At 44.3% G+C, this 22,274-nt stretch overlaps 1 protein-coding gene across 2 annotated transcripts in view; it reads left to right on the forward strand.

Moving 5' to 3' along the window:
- EML6 (EMAP like 6) overlaps positions 1-22,274 on the forward strand; it is a 360,575-nt gene that overhangs the window by 211,279 nt on the left and 127,022 nt on the right. Inside the window, exons 14-16 of one of the 2 annotated variants that reach the window (XM_075064408.1) lie at positions 3,025-3,143; positions 4,070-4,256; positions 7,317-7,422. In XM_075064408.1, coding sequence (XP_074920509.1) covers positions 3,025-3,143; positions 4,070-4,256; positions 7,317-7,422 — 412 coding nt within the window. The remainder of the gene's footprint in view (positions 1-3,024; positions 3,144-4,069; positions 4,257-7,316; positions 7,423-22,274) is intronic. The other variant, XM_075064409.1, reaches the window with a different exon arrangement.

Consider the following 22,274-nt stretch of genomic DNA (forward strand, 5'->3'; position numbering starts at 1 on the left):
AGCTCATGCTCCAAAACGTCTGTTAGTCTATAAGGTGCCACAGGGTTCTCTGCTGCTTTTACACATCCAGACTAACACGGCTACCCCTCTGATACTTAACAGTAGGTTACTGTCCTTTATGTCAATCATCACTAGAGGGTGATTAAATACACACCTTGCCTGTGAGTTTCACAAGTGTTTGCTAACAGCAGAGGAATGATGAGACTCAGTAATCTTGGGTTCTATTCAAGGCTTTAGAGGGGAGTGTGCTCTAGTGGGCACAAACTCTTCTGCCCATTCCTCTCCAGCTTAACCCGCTCTGTCCTGTCTTTTCCAACATGTCTCTGTCCCAGCTGTCTCTTTTCCACTCTTAAGGCTTTTCATCTCAGTCCCATTCTTTTCACCTACCAGTTTCCTCTTCCAGGCTTAGTCTCCTAGCCTCCTCATACTCCAAGCCTCCTTACCAAACCCAGTTCCCCACTCCCGGCTCCTTGTCCACTCTGTCTGTCCCATTCCTCCCTGCCCACCCCCCAACACTGGCTCCCTGTTTCCCTCCCTAGGATCTTCATTCAATTTTAGTTCTCCCCTCTTACTCCTCACCCTGCCGTTTGCCCCAGTCTCCTCACTCTATGGCTCCTTGTCCCACTCTTTTTGCCTGTCCAGACCTAGTTCCACCACCACCACCACCCTCCAGGTCCACCTTTAGCTCTAGCTGCTAAAACTGAAAAAGTCTCTGTTGAGTATGTGTGAACAGTGATTTTTCAAAGACTTATAGCTTGGCCAAATATTGGCAGATTTTCAAATTGATGGTAAAGGGCACATCCCTGCAACAAATGCCAGATTTCAAATCCTTGCTCCAGATCATGGATGGTAAAGATATTTAAAGAAAAAGTTGCCAGTATTACTTTATTATAAGTAATAGAGTGCATTTTTCACAAGCCTCATTAGTGGAAACAACTGAACAGTTTTGGCTGAGATTAGAGATAGGCTAGAATTTTCAAAAGTGCCTAGTTCCATTTACAGAAGTGACTTATCGTCTTACTTTTCACTTCTAAAAATGGAACTTAGGATCCTAAATTACTTGGGCACTCTTGAAAATGCTACCTATAATATTTTATGTTTCATTGTTAGTGTAACAGGCTGGCTTGCCCCATGCACTGGAGAGCTTGGGGCTAAACCAAACTGATTACAAAATGAGCCCCACTTGAGGGGAACAGGCAATTCCCCATATCAGGCAGAAAGTGGCTGCAGTAAAGAGGAAGAGTTGGGCTTAAGTGGTGATAAAGCTTGGCTGGGGAAGGAAGTGGCAGAAGAGCCAGACTAAGAAGGAAAGCTCTCTAGGCAGGGAGCTCTGGGAGAGATCCTGACTAAAGCAGGGAGGAGACAGAGAGACCCAGAGGGGAACTGAAAAGGCTGGATAGGAAGCAGCCCAGACAGAACTGCAGCACAGGTAAAGGAGCAGACCTAATTATTCAGTACAGCTGAGTTACTACAGATAATTCTTTCCTGGGTGTCTGGCTGGTGAGTCTTGCCCACATGCTCATGGTTTAGCTGATCACCATATTTGGGGTCGGGAAGGAATTTTCCTCCAGGGCAGATTGGCAGAGGCCCTGGGTTTTTTTTTGCCTTCTTCTGCAACATGGGGCACGGGTCACTTGCTGGAAGATTCTGTGCACCTCGAAGTCTTTAAACCACAAGTTGAGGACTTCAGTAGCTCAGACATAGGTCAGGGGTTTGTACAGGAGTGGGTGGGTGAGATTCTGTGGCCTGTGTTGTGCAGGAGGTAAAACTAGAAGATCATAATGGTTCCTTCTGACCTTAAAGTCTATGAGTACATGGCCTTAAGTCAAAACCCAGAGGTGGAGCTGGGTTCACCTATGAACCCTTCACAAGGATTATTGAGCCCAGGATGGGGGAGCTACAGAGTAGCTAATTTGTGCCCTGAAGATAGGCAGATGATTAGCCCCAGAGAAGGTGGAAGAATTTTGGTTATGTTAAAGACATTTTGGGACTTTTTGTTCAGACAGTCGTGACTCTGAAAGGGGTGGACTTAAGAAGGGCCAAGTTACTGGAAGAGAAGCCACCACAGTGCCAGAGCAACCATTGGCAGGGCAGTACTAGAGTAGCGAGAGAATTGCTATGTCATGCCTGGCTAGGAGGGGAGCCCTAATAGTGAGTGGACTTATTTACAGGTTACATCCTTTAAAAGTTTTTGAAGATGGTGTTTGAAACCAGATGAAAAGAGTGTGTGAACAGTGTATGCTAGTGACAGGCAAAATGTCTAGAGGTTGTGTTTGTATAGGCATCTGAATTTCAGATGCTTATCTGAACCTCTGTGTGGTAACATTTCCAGATCAGACATTCTTATGAGGTTTTCAGCACCCCTGGGTTGCAATTAGGTCAGAAATAGTGTGGAAATAACTTTTGTTGCAAGAGATGAAGAGATGTATGAAAAAAAGGAAAAATTTAAAGCTATATTTCAGCCTTGTAGTGGATTTAATTGATGTCATAACCTCTAAGTGGCTTCAAACGTCTCTAGCAGTTCCACAATGTTTCAGCATCTCTAACTGATTTATATGTATAATATTTTGTATCTCTGGTATATATATTAAGACTGTAATTCCATCTCAGGATTCTGTTGACATTTGCAAATCACTTAAGTAGTGTGCTTTTTGTGTATATTGCCAGAATTTCTTGATGGAATTATTTCATTATTATGTACAGGTTTGAATACATGTATTAATTTGGAAAAAGAAATTTAGAGTATTGGTATTAAAAATCCTGTTCACAAAGTAGTATGTGATACATGAAACTTCCTGAATAGCAATGACTTTTTTCTGATCTTCCATTAATATCATATACCACAAGTGGAGATCCTCTTCCTCTCTTTAGGGCAGGGATCATGACTTCTTCTATGTCTTGTACATTGTTGAGCACACTGACGTATAACTAATATTCTTCATTATTATTATTTAAGGAACTGGTCAGTGTCTATTTATATTCAATACACTTGAGATGTATAATTAAGTGTAACTTATTCTTTAGGTTTACAAAGAAGATCTACCTCAGCTGAAACAACAAAGTAAAGAGAAAAACCATTCAGTGCCCTTCCTTAAAAGAGAGAGAGCTCCTGAGGACAGCTTAAAACTGCAGTTTGTACATGGGTATTGTAACTACTAAGTAAAGGTTCTTGGACTTCTTTTTTGTAAGCCACAGGTTCCACTGAATAGCACGGTGCTTAAATAAATACTCTTAAACACATTTTGATTAATTTGAGGTAAAGTATTTGATGTAACATTTTCCACTGCTTACCCACAGATAAATTACTGTGCTTACCGGTATTGTGATAAAAATGGGAATATCACCTATACATTTCTATTTCTTTCAATTGTGATTGTTAGGGAGGAGGATATAAAGATGTACCTAAGTAATGACCAAGCATTACCTTTTTTTTTTTTTAAATCACCTTTTCAACTCACAGTTGATTTTCCCCTGGTATTTCCTGGAGCTGTCATTAGGTCCATTGGCTATGGTTGTTGTAATTAGTAGAAATATGTGTACATTTGCAGCACAAAAGCATGCAAAACTTTCCTGAGCATAATTTTGTATGAACTTGAGCTAATTTATGATGTCTCATCTAGACCATAGGAACTCTGTTTTTTAGAATCATAGAATATCAGGGTTGGAAGGGACCTCACAAGGTCATCTAGTCCAACCCCCTGCTCAAAGCAGAACCAGTCATGGTTTTCTCATGATTTTGATGCAAAATCAGGTGAACCTTGACAGTTTTGGATGAGTTTTTGGTTCAATTAATCCCCAAAATCAAAATGAAACTTGAGGGGTAACTCTTTGAATGCAGAAAAAAATGTATACTTAACTAGTGCAAAGAAAACCATAGAGTTTTACACAGCTCTAATTGTTAACAATTATGAATGTAATATAAGACATTTAAGTGGTTGTAGTCAGCCTGTATATTATGATATTTTGGGTCTAGCTCAGGTAAGTCATTTGCAGTTAGATTGTTTTCCCCCACAGTACCTGGATATTTTTGGTGGCATATTAAACTTCCTTTGCTTTTTATTTATTTCAGTTACCGAGGTTATGACTGTCGAAATAATTTGTTCTACGCACAAAGTGGAGAGGTTGTTTACCATATTGCTGCTGTTGCCATTGTATACAGTAGGCAACAACACACCCAAAGACTATATCTTGGTCATGATGATGACATCCTCAGCCTGACCATCCATCCAATGAAAGACTATGTTGCTACTGGACAGGTGTGTATATAGGAGTGTTGGTCATGACAAAACAAATTAAGGGATTCTCTATCACAAACCATATTTGAGAAATGCAAAACAGTTTTGTGTACCTTTGTCATAAAGAGAGGCATTTTTCTGCTTTGAAAATCACAGACTAAATGTTTTGCCACCCGTGTCATTGCCTAACTGCTAGGGAAAGCAGTAGTGGAAACAATGATTGTGACATTGTTACAGTATTCCTAAAAAACAGAAATTAGAGTCTCCTATTTTGGCATTTGGAAAGTTGCTTATTCACTCTGAACCTTTGTTCCTCACTGTAAAATGTAGAAAATAATACATATTTCCCTACCTCCCATGAGTCTTCTGATGGTTAGTTCTTAATGCTAAAATACAACAGGATGGCAAGACATATAGACAGCGGCCAGGGAGGGTGAGCTAATATAGTAATCTAATTTGTGTAAAGATAAAGATTGTGAATATTGCTAAGGTGTAATAAGATGAACAAGAACAGTAACATTAGACTCCTAATTGTTAGGGCTGCAGATTTGTCATAGCATTTTTTAAACAAAAATCAGGAAGCAGTTATGGCAGATATAGTAAAAGTCATGGGTTACCAAATTTACCTTGACTTCTCCCTGCCTTTTGATTTTAAAAAAAATATTGTCCTCCTTACCCTGCGGAGGAGACATGGACCATCAACAGCAGCACTTTCAACCTCAGGACTGCAACCCTAATCCTGACTTGGTATGGAAGGGAGGGCTCACTTAGGAGGGGGAGGATTCTCTGAAAAGTGAGAGCCTGCTCACACTCATCCTGCAGTAGCAGGTCCTGTGGGCCTGCACCTGGTACCCTGTTCTGGGCATTGTGACTTGGCATGTTTGCTCTGGTTTGCCTAGTACCGTCCCCCTCAACCCACCCATACACACTATGACAGAGGTTGAGTGGGCCAAACCTGAGTGGCACTGCAACCTGTGTACTAGGTCATAATGCCCAGAGCAGGGAGCTGGGCCCAGCTTGTAGGGTCAGAGCTACTGCTGCTGTGAATGAGTGACTGACCGAAAAAATCATGGGCAAATGGGAAAATCACACTAAAGGTGACTTTTTTTTTTCACCCACCATGACAAAGCTGTAGCCTTACTTTTTCCCTATCCATTCTCATCAGGCAGAGATTTGTACTCATCATGGCAGGGGTGAGTGTTGGGGGATTTGGAGGAAGATGAAATTGAGTTTTACCTATTCGTAAAGAGTGGTGATGGGGGAAAGCTCAAAGGTGTTTAGGGAGAAGCTGACTGGTGGGCAGTAAAGACTGGGAATGTTGGAGAACCAAAAGCAGGGATCATCATCATGATATAAATTACTAGGTCAACTGTGTAGCCTGGGACCAAGTCATGAAAAGGCTTATAGATAGAAACAAGAAGCATATGTTGGATGTGCAGATAAGTGAAAGCATTGGAGAAACTCAAAGAGAAGACCAATGTGCTCAGAACCAGGAAGATAATCCTAGAAGCAGCATTTTGAATGGACTTGAGGGGAAAAAAGGTGCAGCAGTTAAGGCCAAGGAGGAGGAAGTTGCTGCAGAGAAGGTGCAAGATAACAGCCTAGATGAGAATTTGATGGTGTAGAGAGAGGGGGAGAGAGAAAAGGTCAAATTTTAGAAACATTCTTTACCACAATTTTAGACTCAGCCTAGATGTGTGGATTTAAAAGAAGGGCTGAATTAGAGATGATGTCCAGAGGGGAAAAGAGAGAGAGGGGAGAGGCTTTGGGGCAATTTATAAGACCTCTGATTTGGGAATGTTGCATTTAAATTGATGGCTGGACATCCACAAAGAGGTCAGAAGGACAGGCTGAGATTTAAGTTTGTGCAGATGAAAGCAAGTCTGGAATGGATATGAAGTCAAAGTTTTGTTTATGGATAAGATCATCCAGAGACAGAATGCAGAGGAAGAAGAGTGTAAAGGCTGGAGCTTTCTTGAACCCTCAACATTAGTTACAGGGCATATGAGGAGGACCCCCCAAACAAAACACTGAAGATATTATTAAAGTGGTAGGAAGAGAACTATGGCAGAATAGTCTCAAAAGCTGAGAGAAGGTGAAATTTTAAAAGACCGTGGCCAGCAGCATCAAAGTTAACCAGTAGGTCGAGGAGGACAAGGATGTAGCCATGTTGTTTGGTTGCAAAGTGCTCAATAGACCCTTTGTTAAATGTTGCTTCTGTGGAGTGTAAAGCTGGAAGTCAGACTGGAGAGGATCTAGGCTGGAATGGGAGGAAAGGAACTTCAGACAGTGGTTCTAGGAGGTGCATTCAAGGAATTTGGAAATGAACAAGAGAAGAGAGATTGGGTGATATTTTGAAAGGAAGCTACCATGAGTGAGGTGGTTTTTGTTTGTTTTTTAAGATGGTGGAGACCAAAGCATGCTTGTACAGGAAGGGGAAGGAAAAAATAGAGTAGGGGCTGAGGGAGGTCAGGAGACTGGAAGAAGCTGGAGGAGGAGGGAAGCAGGGGAGTATGCAGTGGAAAAGGAAAGATGAGAAGGAAGAGGTTATGCCAGATTGTTTTCAACATTTCCTTTGAAGGCTGTGCAGAGATGGGGTGGTGGGGAAGGGGGAGAAAAGGGAGGGTTAAGTAAAGATTCAAAGGTGGTTTAAAAAAAAAGATAGCTGGGGTTGTGGGTGTGGGACTGAGTGAAGCTGTGTGGCTAAAACGATGGCAAAACAGAAAAGTGAATTAGTGGAAGAAGTCTGTATGATTGTGGGATATCCACCATAAGAGAAGGTGAGGAAGAGGGCACTGAGAGTGAAAGAGAAGTTCTGAATGTTGATGGGTAGGAAATCACAGAAGGATGAGGTTTCTGGGCAAGGCTGAGGGGGCAGGTAAGTGGTAGTAAGGGAGATCTAGTGGTGATCAGGGATGTGGATGTCAGAGATGGAGAAATTGGAGAGAGAGCAGTTCTTGGTGAAGATAAGATCTAATGAGTGCAAAGGTTAATGCTTCTAAAGTGTTTTGAAGATGCAGAATTGTTAAATATTGTTATAGTAGTTTATGAACAGCTATTAAGATTAGCATTCTAATTTAGGTTGGAAGAGATGCTGCTATTCATGTGTGGGACACACAGACGCTAAAATGTTTATCATTGCTGAAAGGCCAGCACCAAAGAGGAGTATGTGCACTGGATTTTTCAGGTAAGCAACAACCCACACACATCAGAATAAATTATTAAAATTAGTCATTTAGTCTAAAAAATTTCTCTTTTAGATGAAAGGACATTTTTATAATTAAGATCAATTTCACATAGGCTGTTTGAAAAGAGCAGGATTGTGTATGGAAATCAAATACACGGACTTTTTTTTTGCCCTGAAAATGGATTATTATTCTTCACGTGCTGCTGTCTACGTGGATTCCAAATGCAGGTGCCTATGCACACCATGCACTGGAGCCAAAACTGTTTATAGTAGTTTCCGTTGACTCACATGTGAATCGTGCATTGATCACATGACACTCAGAGGTTTTAAGAGGCTGTGTGCGTTGACCCCACTCCAGAGTCGGAACCCTCTGTTCCTCTGTGCTCTTAGCCAGCTAAGAGTACTGCATTTGCCTTTCATTGTACATAGTTCTTTCTAGTTAGATAGTTGTCCGTTCATAGGAGTTAGTTAGGCTCTCCCTTGAGCTTTTTTTCCCTATCAGGAACTTCTCCTCCTTCCCAGCCCTGGGATTATACCCAGGGGCAGCAGGTTTGTAGAAATTTTGTTGGTGCCCAGAATGCCCAGAGCCCACCCCTGCCCCAAACTCCATCCCCCACCTGCCTAAGGCTCTGCGAGGGAGTTTGGGTGGCTGGAGGAGGTCTGGGGTGCAGGCCCTGGGCTGGGGCAGGGGATTGGGGTGTAGGATGATTGAGAGGTTGGGCTCTGGAATGGAGTCTGGGGTGCAGGCTCTGGGATGGAGTTTGGGTATAGGCTCTGGGCTGGGGCAAGGGGTGGGGGGGTGAGGGGTGCAAGTTCTTGGAGAGAGTTTGGGGGCAGGAGAGGGTGTGTGGGAAGGGGATGGGGTTGCAGGCTCTGGGAGGGAGTTTGGGTGTGGGAGGGGGTGCTGGCTGTGGAATGGAGTTTGGGTGTAGGCTCTGGGCTGGGGTGGGGGTGTAGGAGGGAGTTTGAGTGCAGGCTCTGGGAGGGAGTTTAGGTGCAGGAGGTGATGTGTGGGATGGGGGTGGGGGTACAGGCTTTGGGATGGAGTTTAGGTGCAGGATCTTGGCTGGGGGTGCAGGCTCTGAGAGGGAGTTTGGGGGCTGGAGGAGTGTGTGGGAAACGGGTGAGGGTGCCAGCTCTGAGAGGGAGAGGGTGGGTGGGTGCTGGGTGGGAGGGGACTGCCATCACATGTGGCTTCCTTTCTTCCCTGCTGCAGCCTGCTGCCCCTCACCATTGCCTAACTGGGGATGGGGATGGGGCTGCCCCTTGCCCAGCGTGGGGCAGGAGTGATAGCTGCTGGGGCAGGGGGTGGATCACAGGGTCAAACACTCACCAAAGCCCCAGCAGCTGAGATGAGTGAGGTCTCCCACCAGAAACCCCCTCAGCATCTCCTCCTGGTGGGTGCGGGGGGGGGCTGCCAAGCATGTGTGCGCCTGCTCCCGTCCTCCCCCTCCTGAGGTGCAGCAGCAGCAGCAGCTGGCAGCACAGGCAGGCAAGGGAGAGGCATCGCTTTCATTCAGGCAGGGACACTCGGGGGGACGCTCTGGAGCCCGAGGAAGGGGCACGGGGGGGGGGGCAAGGCGTGGGCCGGGGACCCACTCCAGGCAAGGTCTGGGGAGAGATCCAGCTCCAAACATTGGTGGAGCAGGGCCCCCGGCCCTGAATATTTCTGGAGCCCGGGCACTACAGGCCCATACAACTCACCGTCCCTGACTATGCCCCAACAAGCCAGTTTCAAGAACTGTGCTTCGTGCCCTCACTCCTTTTCAGTGGGTGACTAACACACTCATTGCCTGTACTGCCTGGGTGAAGCCAACATTGTTTCCCACTGTTCCATCTGCTGCTCATTTCCATCTTGGACCTGAGCAGCTTGTGAACTTCACCTCCATAATTTTCTAATGGAGGAGGCAATGTGCGCAACCGACTGGACCCAGCTCTGATGGAACAACCAGAGCGGCACCCATCACCGACGGATAGTGCCTCACTGGGTCCCTCACGTGTGGCACTGGCCAGGGGCAGCGGGTTTGTATAATATTTGGTGGTGCCTAGAATGGGTCCAAGTCTTACCTCCCCACTCACATGCCTAAGGCTCTGAAAGGGAGTTTGGGTGCCGGAGAGGGTTTGGAGTGCAGGCTCTGGGAGGAAGTTTGGGTACGGGAGAGGTGTGGACTCTGGGATGGAGTTTGGATGCTGGGTGCGGGCTCTGGGCTGGGACGGGGGTTGGATTGCAGGTGGGGGTTTGGGGTGCAAGTTCTGGGAGAGAGTTTGGGTGCAGACGCTGGTAGTAAATTTGGGTGCTGGCTTCTGGCTCCTGGCTGGGTCAAGGGGTTGGGATGCAGGACGGGGTGTGGGAGGGGGCTTGGGATGCTTAAAATAAAACAATTTTTAAAATAAACAATTGTGACAAAGTTCCTCCTATACCTTGGTGGGTCCTGTGCTTAATGGTGGATTTGCTCACCTCAGTGATCTTCCCCTCTGGTGGAACCCACAGTCTGGGTCAACTCCTCCTGTGTCTGATCAGGAGTTGGGAGGTTTGCGGGGAACCTGGACCTGCCCTCTACTCTGGGTTCCAGCCCAGGGCCCTGTGGATAGCTGTCTGTAGTGCCTCCTGTAACAGCTGCATGACAGCTACAATTCCCTGGACTACTTCCCCATGGCCTCCTCCAAACACCTTTATCCTCACCACAGGACCTTCCTCCTGGTGTCTGATAATGCTTGTACTCCTCAATCCTCCAGGAGCACACACTCTCACTCTCAGCTCCTTGTGCCTCTTGCTCCCAGTTCCTCACACGTGCACCTCACTGACTAACTGGGAGGCTTTTAACTAGTTCCAGTCAGTCCTTGATTGGTTTCAGGTGTCCCAATCAACGTAGCTATCTCCACTGCCTTCTACAAAGATCTTAATCGGCCCTAGGTGTCTTGATTAACCTGGAGCAACTGCCATTTGATTACCACGATACCAGGGATTTGTTTAGCCTGAGGCTAACATACCTGTTCCTCACTACTGTAGCCATCTGGCCTTGCCCCATCACATATCCCCCGCCTCTGCTCAACACCATAGGGTTGGGCAACTTGGGACACCAGGCACTGTGCTCATGATAGACCATCAACGTTGCCGTGTGGCATCCAACTCTGTGCCATATTGCGGAACTGGAATGGTTGGAGGGATAAGAACCACCTGGTGATCCTTGCATTCTTTTCCTTTTTTCTCTGCATCCACTGGAGGGGTACATGGTACGTCACAAGAGTAAATCGCTGGCCTAAGAGGTAATAAGGCAGTATCTCCATGGCCCATTTGACAGCAAGGCATTCTCTCTCGACTACTGCATACTTCTGTTCTCTTCGGAGCAGCTTTCTACTTAGGTAGAGAATTGGGTGTTCTTCTCCAATCATTTGTGACAGAACCGACCCCACCCCACCTCAGAAGCATCTGTTTGTAAAATAAATTCCTTGGTAAAGTCTGGGGCTATGAGTATGGGGTCATTACAGAGGGCTGTCCAAAGGTCTGTGAATGCCCCCTCTGCAACGTCGGTCCACTTCACCATGTCTGGACCTCGGGCCTTCACCAGGTCCATTAGAGGACGTGCCCGACTGGCGAAGTGGGGAATAAAACGTCAGGAGTATCCTACCACGCCTAGGAATGCACGGACCTGCTTCTTTTGGGTCGGTCAGGGCCAGTTTTGAATTGCCTCTAGCTTATTAGTTTGGGGCTTCACTATACCCTTTCCTACAACATATCCCAGGTACCCAGCCTCTGCGAGTCCTATGGCGCATTTAGCGGGATTAGCAATGAGGCCAGACCACCTTAAGGTGCATACTGCCTCAACTTTCTCCAAGTGGGTTCCCCAGTCTGGCATATGGATACACCAGCTGCATAACTAGTATGGGGGCACAGCGGCTTATCCATGAGGTGCTGGAATGTGGCTTGGTCCCCATATAGCCCAAAAGGGACGATGGTGTACTAGAGTACAAACACCTATTCTTCAAGTTTTGGATCTTTATCTGGAACCAGAACTGTAGGGTTTGGTTAAAATCTAGTGATTTTACTCCTCCCTCCATCAAAGTTTGAAGAGTTTCAAAATCAAGGTTCCACTTCTGGCTGATGTCTACATAGTGTAAGATCATAATATATCTGACCACAAAGAATTCACAATTATTTAAAAAAAGAAAAAAGTTAATAATGGAGATATACCTATCTCATAGAGCTGGAAGGGACCTTGAAAAGGTCATCAAGTCCAGCTCCCTGCCTTCACCAGCAGGAATAAGCACTGCTTTTGCCCCAGATCTCTAAGTGGCCTCTTTAGAGATTGAGCTCACAACCCTGGGTTTGGTAGGCTAACGCTCAAACCACTGAGCTATTCCTTCTCCATGTTCTAGCATGTAAGCAAAAAGATACATACAATTCTAGCTATGTTGGAAAAGGGTTTGCTATTTAAATAGTCAAGATGAACAAGAATAAATTAAGGACCAGTTTGACCCTCCTCTTTCACAAACATACATGTTGAAGACTTAACTGAAAAGTGCATCCTGATCATCTTTATTAAACTTCTCCCTTTAAATGACTCTTCCTTTCTACCATTGTTGTTCTAGATAGCACAACCTAGTGACATTAGTGAAACACCAGGAGCAGCCCTTTGGGTCTTGAATAAATTGTCACTAAGGGATCTAAATTAGCTGTTATCCCTCAGGAAAGAGATCTTAGAGTCATCGTGGATAGTTCTCTGAAAACGTCTGCTTAATGTGCAGCGGCAGTCAAAACAGCTAGCAATGTTAGGAGCCATTAGGAAAGGGATAGATAATAAGATGGAAAATATCATAATGCCACTCTATAAACCCATGATATGCTCACACCAGGAATAGTGCATGCAGTTCTGGTCACCCCATCTCAAAAACATGCATTAGAGTTGGAAAAGACACAGAGATGGGCAACAAAAATTATTAGGAATATGAAACAGCTTTCATGTGAGGAGAGATTAAAAAGATTTCTCATTTTAGAAGAGAAATGACTAAAGAGGAATATGATAGAGGTCAATAAAATCACAAATGATTTGGAGAAACTGAATAGGGAAGTGTTATCTACCGCTTTACCTAACACACAAACCAGGGGTCATCCAATGAAATTCATAGGCAGCAGATTTACAGTAAACAAAAGGAAGTATTACTTCACACGATGCACATTCAACCTCTGGAACTCATTGCCAGGGGATGCTGTAAAGGCCAAAAGTATAACTCAATTCAACAAAGAATTAGATAAGTTCATGAAGTAAGTCCATCAATGGCAATTAGCCAAGGTGGTCAGGGATGCAACCCTATGCTCTGTGTGTCCCTGAACTTCTGATTGCTAAAATCTGGGACTGGGCAACAGGGGATGGATAACTCAATAAATTGCTCTGTTCTGTTCACTCTCACTGAAGCATCTGGCACCAGCCACTGTTGGAAGACAGGATACTGGGCTAGATGGACTGTTGGTCTGCCCAGTATGGTCATTCTTATGTTCTACAAGGACTGCCAGTTTGGGCCCTTAATTTTCATGTGACAAGCATGCCTAGAATCCTTATACCTAAAAGTTTACCAACCTTATCTGAGGCAAAATTTCATGAAAATAGACTTAATCTTATATGTGTTAGCTTCTTCAACATGAAGTGCTTTAACATTTTGATTGCTACATCTTTAGCATTTAATGATCTTTATCAATCTGTTTGACACTGTCATGCCTAGACTAGGAAAATAGGTTGAGTTTAAAAATGGATTGGTTAGCACCTTAAACAATGTGTTTTAAACACTGACAGAGTTGAAAACCTTTAAAAATGTGTTAGCTGGTCCTGGTCAACCTGAGGATCCCTCCTCTATTTTAGTGTTTAGAAACATATTCTTAAATATAACCTATTTTTCTAGTTTATACATGACCCAAGAGAAAAAAAATAAAAGGGTTTAAAAAAAATACAGAATTTGTACTCAGTACCCTTGAAATATAATAGAGATTCACTATCCACTAAACAATTTTTGTTAATACGAATGGGAATTTACCCTTAATGAGAATTTGAAGGTGCTTTCTTATCAACTTTAGAGAGTCTAATCATACTACTTCATTAATGCAACGGAAATCTAATGAGAACTAGATGAAAGGAAAAATTGACTTATTTTAAAATTAATATAAAGGCCATAACTTTCAGTGATTGTGTTACCTAGTTTATGTCAATATCTACATTATAACAAATGTTAATGAATATACAAACAGAATTGAAATGTTTTTTACTTCTTCAACATAAACTAAATATTTCACCTGCATTTTGGTTTTAGTTTACTTTTTATGTATTATATATATATATATAATAGCAACTGGATAGCGTAGTGGTTAAGAGCGCTGCCCTTTGATACGAAAGACTGGGGTTCAAATCCTGGTTGGTACCCAACTTTCCAGTAGGGGTCCTTGGGCAAAAGACCCCCTAACGCTTCACCTGCCTACCTCAAAATATGAGAGTGCCATGAACTAGGAGAGTCATGCCAGCTCGGACGTTGCCTGGATTAACAAGGTCTGCGCCAGATGTTGAGGAACCAGGACAATCTGATGATAAGTGGGTTACTGGAACAGAAACCAATTCAGGACGGACAAGAGAAACCTGAATTGAGTGAATGCTACTACAAACAGGACCTAATGAGAGGGGATGTGTAGGGGACTGTGGATGAACAAAAGACCTACATCCACACTTACTGAGAAACAGCTAGTTACCCAATGCTTCAACATAGTAAAAGAGGAACGGCTCTCACAGCTTAGGATAGACCAACTCCACATTACACCCCGCTCAAGAAGACCGTGGAAGAACAAGTGAGGCAGCCCACACCCTGAAGCTGAAACACCCTGCTACCCCCTCCATTGCAGAGCACAGCAGCTGATACGAGGCTAAGATCAGAGCAGAAACTAGCTACAGCAATCCTTGAGACTGATACCAAGGCTCAGTGGAGAAGAACCATCAGATAGTATGTTAGAAGCCAATAGAGCCCTCATGACAATCCCTACTACCACCATAACTCACCAATGAACCGGATATGCGACAAGCCTCTGGTAATCCTGGAGATGCTGGGCACATGATCAAGAAGAACAACAAGACCCTCCCCTGAAAATGAGGTTGAGAGGATAAGATCAAGGACTCGGAGAGAAGTTAGTCAGCGGATGGAACTACAGAAGGGTGTAGAGATTAAGAAGACATGGCTACGGAAAAAAACAAGGGCCTGACTCCATCTGAAGCCCTAGAGACTGCAACAAAGGCTCACAGCACTAGCTACCGAGGCTAGAAGATGGACACAGAGAAGCAAGGGCCAAAAAAGTAAATACCTGTTCCCCAAAGAACCACCCAAGGTGTACTCCCAACTGCAGTGCAACACCACAAGAGCAGCAGAAACGGAACAGTACTGGAAGAACATATGGGAGAAAAGGAAGACTCATAACACCAGTGCAAAGTGGCTGCAGGACCTGAGAAACGAGCACAGCAGTCTCCTAGAACAAACCAGTCACCATCAAGCAGATGAGAAATCGCAGGCACGGTCAAGAAACAGGAAGAGCTGGACAGCACCTGGACCAGACATATCCACACCTACTGGCTAAAGAAACTAACACAGCACAGAACGCCTAGCAGCACAGATGGAACCAGCTGCTAGCAGCAGGCTCCCACCCAAAAACTGGCTAACACAAGGAAGAACAGCTCGATCAGGAAAGACCCCTGCAAGGGCACAGAACCGGCCAATAACCTGCCTCCCCACACATGAAAAGTCCTATCAGGCATCCATAGCTGCCAAGCTACAGGACCCACATGGGCCAGTAACATGAACACAGCTCAGAAGGGCATTGGGAACAACACCAGCTCAAAACACCCGTGTGCGCATAGATAGAGCAGTCGCCCAAGACTCAGGTCTAGACAGAACCAACTGAGCACAGCCTGGATTGACACAGGAAAGCCTAAGCGACTCAAGGCCGCACACATGGATCTGTGAATGTCGGGCGCTATACAAAGTCACAGGAACAAGGACCTTCCTAGAACTCAATGGGACATGATGACAACTCAAAGCAGCTTGCACAATGGCCATCAAGTGTGGCATTAAACCAAGGTGATGCACTGTCCCCCGCTGCTGTGCCATAGGCTTAAACCCCTCAGCCAGATAACACAAGCACTGGATACCGGTACAGGGTCAGGAGGGAACTACCACAGCCACCTCCTCTACATGGATGACCAATCTGCTATGCTAAGAATGAACAGACAGCATCAACTCGCTAATCCACCTGACGCGATTCTACAGTGAGGATATCGGATGTCATTCGACTGGAGAAGTGTGGCCGGAGGAGTGAAAGAGGGAGTCAAGACAGGGGTGAACTACAGCGGCCACATAGCCGATACACAGACCCACAGCTAACGTACCTTCGCCACAGTCACATGGAAACCACTAAGATAGAGGGCAGGAAAACAGCAAATCCAAGTACACGAAAGGATAAGACAGGCCTGAAGAGCCAGCTCAGGGACCAAGATCCAGCCATCAACGGATACGCCCGCAGTCATCAGAACCTGCCGGAATAGTGAGCTGCGCAAAGGAGGACATGGAGGCTGCCGATGTGAAAACCCGGAAGCTCCTCACAATGCACGGAGGTCCACCCCAAGCCAACACCCAGAGACTGTATACCAGCCGGAAAGAAGGCGGGCGGGCTTGCTGAGCGCAAAGCCACTGCCTGGATGAACCGAACATCCAGGATACACATGTGAAGAGCCCCAAAGAGAGCTGCGCGGAGAGAAGGCCTGAGCAGCACCGAGAGAGAAGAAGACCAGCAGAAGATGCCATGGCAAGAACAAGACCGCATGGAAGTAAGCACACATAGCGGAGGTGGCTGACATTGGGAAATCCTACCAGGGGCGGAAAGGGCTGGACTAAAAGCAGCACTGAGGCACTGGATCAAGCAGCACAGGAACAGGCACTGAGCACGCAGATCCATTGAAGCAGGTGTCTACCAACACTAGAGAGGACCCAAGGTGGCATACGGTGCAGAGAGGCCCAGAGACAGCCAACACATAGTGCAGGATTGAAGATGCAGCAGGAACAGCATACACGAGACGCACAACCAAGGGCTGGCATGTGTACAAGGAAACATCTGCACAGCGATGGGAGGCCTCCAAGACAGATGAAGAGATCCACAGACAGGTTGTGGAGAAAAGCAGGCTAAGATTCTGTGGACTGCCAAGATCGCAGGCGGACAGGCAGGACGGCAAGTCAACCAGACATGATGGTAATAGACAAGGACGAGAAGCACAGCGGTGGTGATAGGTATAGGCAGTGCCATAGGACAGCAACATCAGGAAGAAGGCAATATAAAAGGGAGAGACCAGGCCTGAAAGAGACTCCGTAGAGGATGTGGAAGTGAAGGCCAAAGTGAACCAGTGGGGTAGGACACCGGGCTGTGACTGCCTAAGCTGGTGGGGCCCAACAGATCCCAGGAATAAACATCAGAGCCTGCTCGTCCAGAAATGCGTGTTAGTAACAGCTAGAACTGCGGCAGAACGCCTAAACTCCCAGGCCTCTGGAAGAGGACGCCGAGTTGATGAGCACATACACCATAGGGGTGAGAGGTGGAAGTCGATAAGAGGTATAATAATTATATATACACACACACACACCAAAGATTGTATTTTTTTGTATTTTTGTACAGGGCACCTGTCTGTTAGTGATAGGTCTGTACAAACATACAAAAAAATACAATCTTTGGTATTGTCAAGGCAGTACCTTAGGCCCTGATCCTGCAACCACACATGCTTAAATTTAAGCATATGACTAATCCCACTGACTTCAGTTGATGTCATTGGGGTTCTGCATGAACACAGAGGTGTACCTACAAGCATCTCATTGCAGGGTTGGGATCCTAGTGTGGACCTGTGTAGGTGGCGGGGAATGGTGGTACCAGCAGTAGTAGCTTTTGTTTTGTTCCCCCACATGCCCAAATTAGTTTCAAGTTGCATTCGTATGACACTTCGTGTTATTGCATTCATGCAACATTATGTGTGCCCTGGGTGGCAAATTTAACACCTGTACTTACCCATAGATAACCAGATTGTATGTAATTTAGTGAATAAAGTGCTCCGTTATATTTCAAATGTATTTCAAATATTTCAAATCTAGGTGAGATTGTTTTCTTAATGAAAAGTATTCATATTTTTTTCTATGTCAAATGTATTGCTTTTTGGCACTTTTTACCCTGGAACATTGTATTTTTCTAAGAAATATGTAAACAGATCCTTTTCTTAAAGAAGCAAAACATATTAACCCTTTATATGACCTTCCATTGTTAGCTCCCTTTATCACTACCAGTACCAAAGCAAGATATATTTTTACTGTCTTTTTTCTTTTTATTTCCTTTAATTTCTTGTTTCCTTCTGTGTGTTTCTTTTGCCTTTCTTTCTTTGCAATCCAATTAATGTTCTCTTGTCCTCCTTTTCCCACTTCTTTACTTTCTGATTCTTAATTACTCTTCCTCCTCCCTTTTAGTTCCATTCCACTCCCAATACAATTCCTCTCTCTACTTCTTTAAGTCCCCATTGCATTTCCTTTTTCACCTTGCTTCTCCTATGGCTCAATCCTGCTAGATGCTGAGCACTCTGACCACAGTCCAGCAAAGCATTTAAGCAACTATTTAACTTTAAATATTTGAGTAGCCCCATGGAAGTCATTTAAGTTCTATGGCCTGTGTATTCAGGAGTCAGACTAGGTGACCATAGTGGTTCATTCTGTAACCTGGAGTGCCTGGGGTAGCCCAAACTGGAAATGCCAAGGTCAGGGCAGGCTGCGAAAAGGAGAGCAGATACTCCCAAGAATGGTGGGTAACACTGAAGTCCCAAACTGTTCTTCTGAACCCCAGACTGGTTATCAAGAAGCAAAAGAAAACAAACAGCCCCATTATTGCACTCCAGTTCTCTGGCTCCTAGTCAGCACCTAGATCCAGTACATTGAAAAGTTATTTTAAAACTCTTCTCACTGTACAAAATGTTCTTCTGACCCCAAAGGGCCAGCCACTTTACCAGGTCAATATTAGGTTGTATCTTACCCAAAATAACATGCCACCAGGCAATCCTTTAGTGTCTAAAACTAAAGGTTTATTATAAAGAAAAGAGAAAGAACAAGAAGAAAGCTGTTAAATGGTAAAGCAGTCACATACATACACATATTCTAAGTCCATGTATCAGGTTGTTAGCAGTATTGGTGAGTTTTCTGGCTTGTTCAGAGCTTCAGTTGTAGCTAAGTTCCTCCAGAGGAAAGAAGCAGGAATGAATACAAGAAGCAGGATTGAAGACAAAATGGAGATGATGCAGCTGCCCTTTATAGTCCTTTTGCCATGTGTCTGGTACTTCCTTTGTTCCAAACACAAACTCATAGCACATGGCATTGAAAGGACATAGAGTTCTCTCCACAGGCATGCCCCTGCATGTCTTGCTGAGTGAAAAGGTGTAGTCCCTGACTCTTTCAATTGATTCGTTGTACAGCTGATGTCCCTTAATGGGCATCAAGCAGGGGGCTAGGGCACATGAAGCAGGGGGGTGGGATTGGGGCACATAACTTACGAGGAGAGGCTGAGGGAATTGGGCTTGTTTAGTCCGCAGAAGAGAAGACTGAGGGGGGATTTGACAGCAGCTTTCAACTACCTGAAGGGGGGTTCCAAAGAGGAGGGAGCTTGGTTGTTCTCAGTGGTGGCAGATGACAGAACAAGGAGCAATGGTCTCAAGTTGCAGTGGGGACGGTCTAGGTTAGATATTAGGAAACATTATTTCACTAGGAGGGTGGTGAAGCACTGGAATGAGTTACCTAGGGAGGTGGTGGAATCTCCATCCTTTGAGGTTTTTAAGGCCCGGCTTGACAAAGCCCTGGCTGGGATGATTTAGTTGGTGTTGGTCCTGATTTGAGCAGAGAGTTGGACTAGATGTCCTCCTGAGGTCTCTTCCAACCCTAATCTTCTATGATTCTATGATGCCATTCTCTCTTGGAGTGTCACCCAGAAACAGCACAAGTTTAGAAATACAGATATACCCTACATATCTATAACTCATGATACAAAGGAGATACAAACATATAAACAATATTATCATACTTGGCAAATTATAACATTTTTGCCAATACCTTACATGGCATATCTGGTCAGATTCCTTGTAATTTTACAATATTGGTATAATTAATATTAATAATCTCCCATATAGCATCACACTTTCAGCCTGTAGAATCATAGAATATCGGGGCCGGAAGGGACCTCAGTAGGTCATACAGTCCAACCCTCAACCAGGGACCTCAGCAGGTCATCCAGTCCATCCAGACCAACCCAAAGTAGGACCAATTCCCAACTAAATCATCCCAGCCAGGGCTTTGTCGAGCCTGACCTTAAAAACCTCCCTAGGTAACCCATTCCAGTGCTTCAACACTCTCCTAGAGAAAAAGTTTTTCCTAATATCCAACTTAAACCTCCCACACTGCAACTTTAGGCCATTACTCCTTGTTCTGTCATCTGGTACCACTGACAACAGTCTAGATCCATCCTCTTTGGAACCCTCTTTCAGGTAGTTGAAAGCAGCTATCGAATCCCCCCTCATTCTTCTCTTCTGTAGACTAAACAATCCCAGTTCCCTCAGCCCCTCCTCGTAAGTCATGTGCTCCAGCCCCCTAATCATTTTTGTTGCCCTCCGCTGGACTCTTTCCAATTTGAGGGGGAAAGAGTCTGTGTCATTATTTGCATTCATAAAGTTAAGCAGATGCTTAAGTGCTTTGCTGGATCAGGCCCTGCACCTTTCAAAATCGAGACACTAGTAGTCAGCCAATGAGGTTGGGCACTGTCAACTCCCAGTAACTTCGCTGACTGCTATGGCCTTCTCCCCAGGTTCTCTATACTTCCTCTTCCTGAATCTATTTCCCAGAAAGAACAGCAAGAGATGGGCCAAGTCAGCTCCTGCTTATAATCTTGGAAGAGTTAATTAATTTATTACGTAGTGCACTGATCAAGTCTGTTTTTCTTGAAATTTTGCATGGCAGTAGTTTGTCTGAATTTTTTTTTTAACCGAGCATTGTGTGCATGCTCTTCCCACATACTGTATATATGTATGTTTGAATTCTGTATTAAATCCTTTTTCTTTTTCTTTGTCATTATAAATGTTTCCATTACATTCATCAAATGCAGTAGTTTTTGGTGGGTGATCAGTTTTTCATCATTTTATTGCTGCTGTGGTTTCATTAAATTGTATTCATCCATATGATTATGGAATAATTCATTCTTGACACTTTTCTAAAGCAAAAGAAAAGAATAAATGGTTTCTGATCAAAAACATTTCACATAAAATGGACCATAATTCTGGATTACTTTGAGTTGTGGAAATTGATTTCTGTTATCTTATTTACTTGAATATAGTAACTACAGTATAGGAATATGTCAGGTTTGCCCTCAGAAACTGTAAACTGTTTTGTGTTTTTGCCAACAGTTAATGAATATAAAATAAAACATAAACATTTCACATACAAAAAATCATCATAAAAACAGTAAGGAATGTGATGTCTAGAAAAAACAGTCTTGCCATATAAATTTAAACAAAACATTATTAAGGCTCACATGAGCCAAAACTGAGAATTCCCATATGGACTTATGAACTTTGGTAAATGTGTTAGAAGTCTGATATTTTTTCCACTGAAATTAGTGGCAAAGTTCCCGTTGATTTCACTAGGAGTGGGATCAGTCCTCAAGTTAGTTCTACTAGCTTGACATCTAAGTGAACTATTCTTTTTCTAACTTGGATTTTTTGTTCATGTGAAATGTCTTCTATGATTATTTTTATACTCTGTAGTACTATAGGAATATGGCTTGTATGGATCTGCATTTTACTTTAAATTATAACAATGAAGGTTTCAAACTAGCTTGACTGCAGGTACAGAATTGACTTTTAATTAGTGGGAAAATAGTGGGGAGAAAGCACTCTGTAGAGCTGTGTGACCCTAAAAAACCCTCAATGCTAACTGGTAGAGGACCCACTGTACTGTAACTCATATCAGACCTGACACACTCACTACTCCCAACACACTGTTGTCATGTACGTATTGAAAAGGTGTCATGTGAGGCATCATATGTAAACTGGTGACATGCTGATCCTGAAAATCATTGCATGATATATGTACAGGTTGTGTACAGAGTTATATATGTATACTGGAAGTATAGTCTTAAAATGTGTTTCGGAGGCAGTGCATAAACCAGGCCTGCCCTAGACAAAAGGAATGTGGATTTACCTGTCTGACCAGCTTGATTACAGGCAGAGGACAATGAAAGTATATTTACATATAAGGTAAACAAAGCAATCAAGCTAACAAACAGCAGAGGAAAGAGCTAGTGAGCTCACTAATGGTACGAGTCTGCACCCTTAGGAAGTCTTTCTGGCTCTTGAGACAAAGATACTGGATTTTGTAAAATATAAAGGGAAGCAAAAAGTCAGTCTAGTTATCCTGCCTACCAAGGTCTGTGAGAGTTGGGGATCATTTTCCAGGATAGGTTGTAGATCATTGTTGATGCGCTGGAGACGTTTTAGCTGGGGGCTATATGTGATGGCCAGTGCTGTTCTGTTATTTTCCTTGTAGGACCTGTCCTGTAGTAGGTGACTTCTGGGTACCCATCTCGCTCTGTTAGACTGTTTCCTTACTTCCCCAGGTGGGTACTGTAGTTTTAAGAATGCTTGATAGGGATCTTGTAGGTGCTTGTCTCTGTTTGAGGAATTGTAGCAAATGCAGTTGTATCTTAGGGCTTGGCTGTAGACAATGGATCATGTGATGTGTCCTGGATGGAAGCTGGAGGCATGTAGGTA

Source organism: Chelonoidis abingdonii, chromosome 3 (assembly GCF_003597395.2).
Source record: "Chelonoidis abingdonii isolate Lonesome George chromosome 3, CheloAbing_2.0, whole genome shotgun sequence".
Lineage (NCBI taxonomy): Eukaryota > Metazoa > Chordata > Testudines > Testudinidae > Chelonoidis > Chelonoidis abingdonii.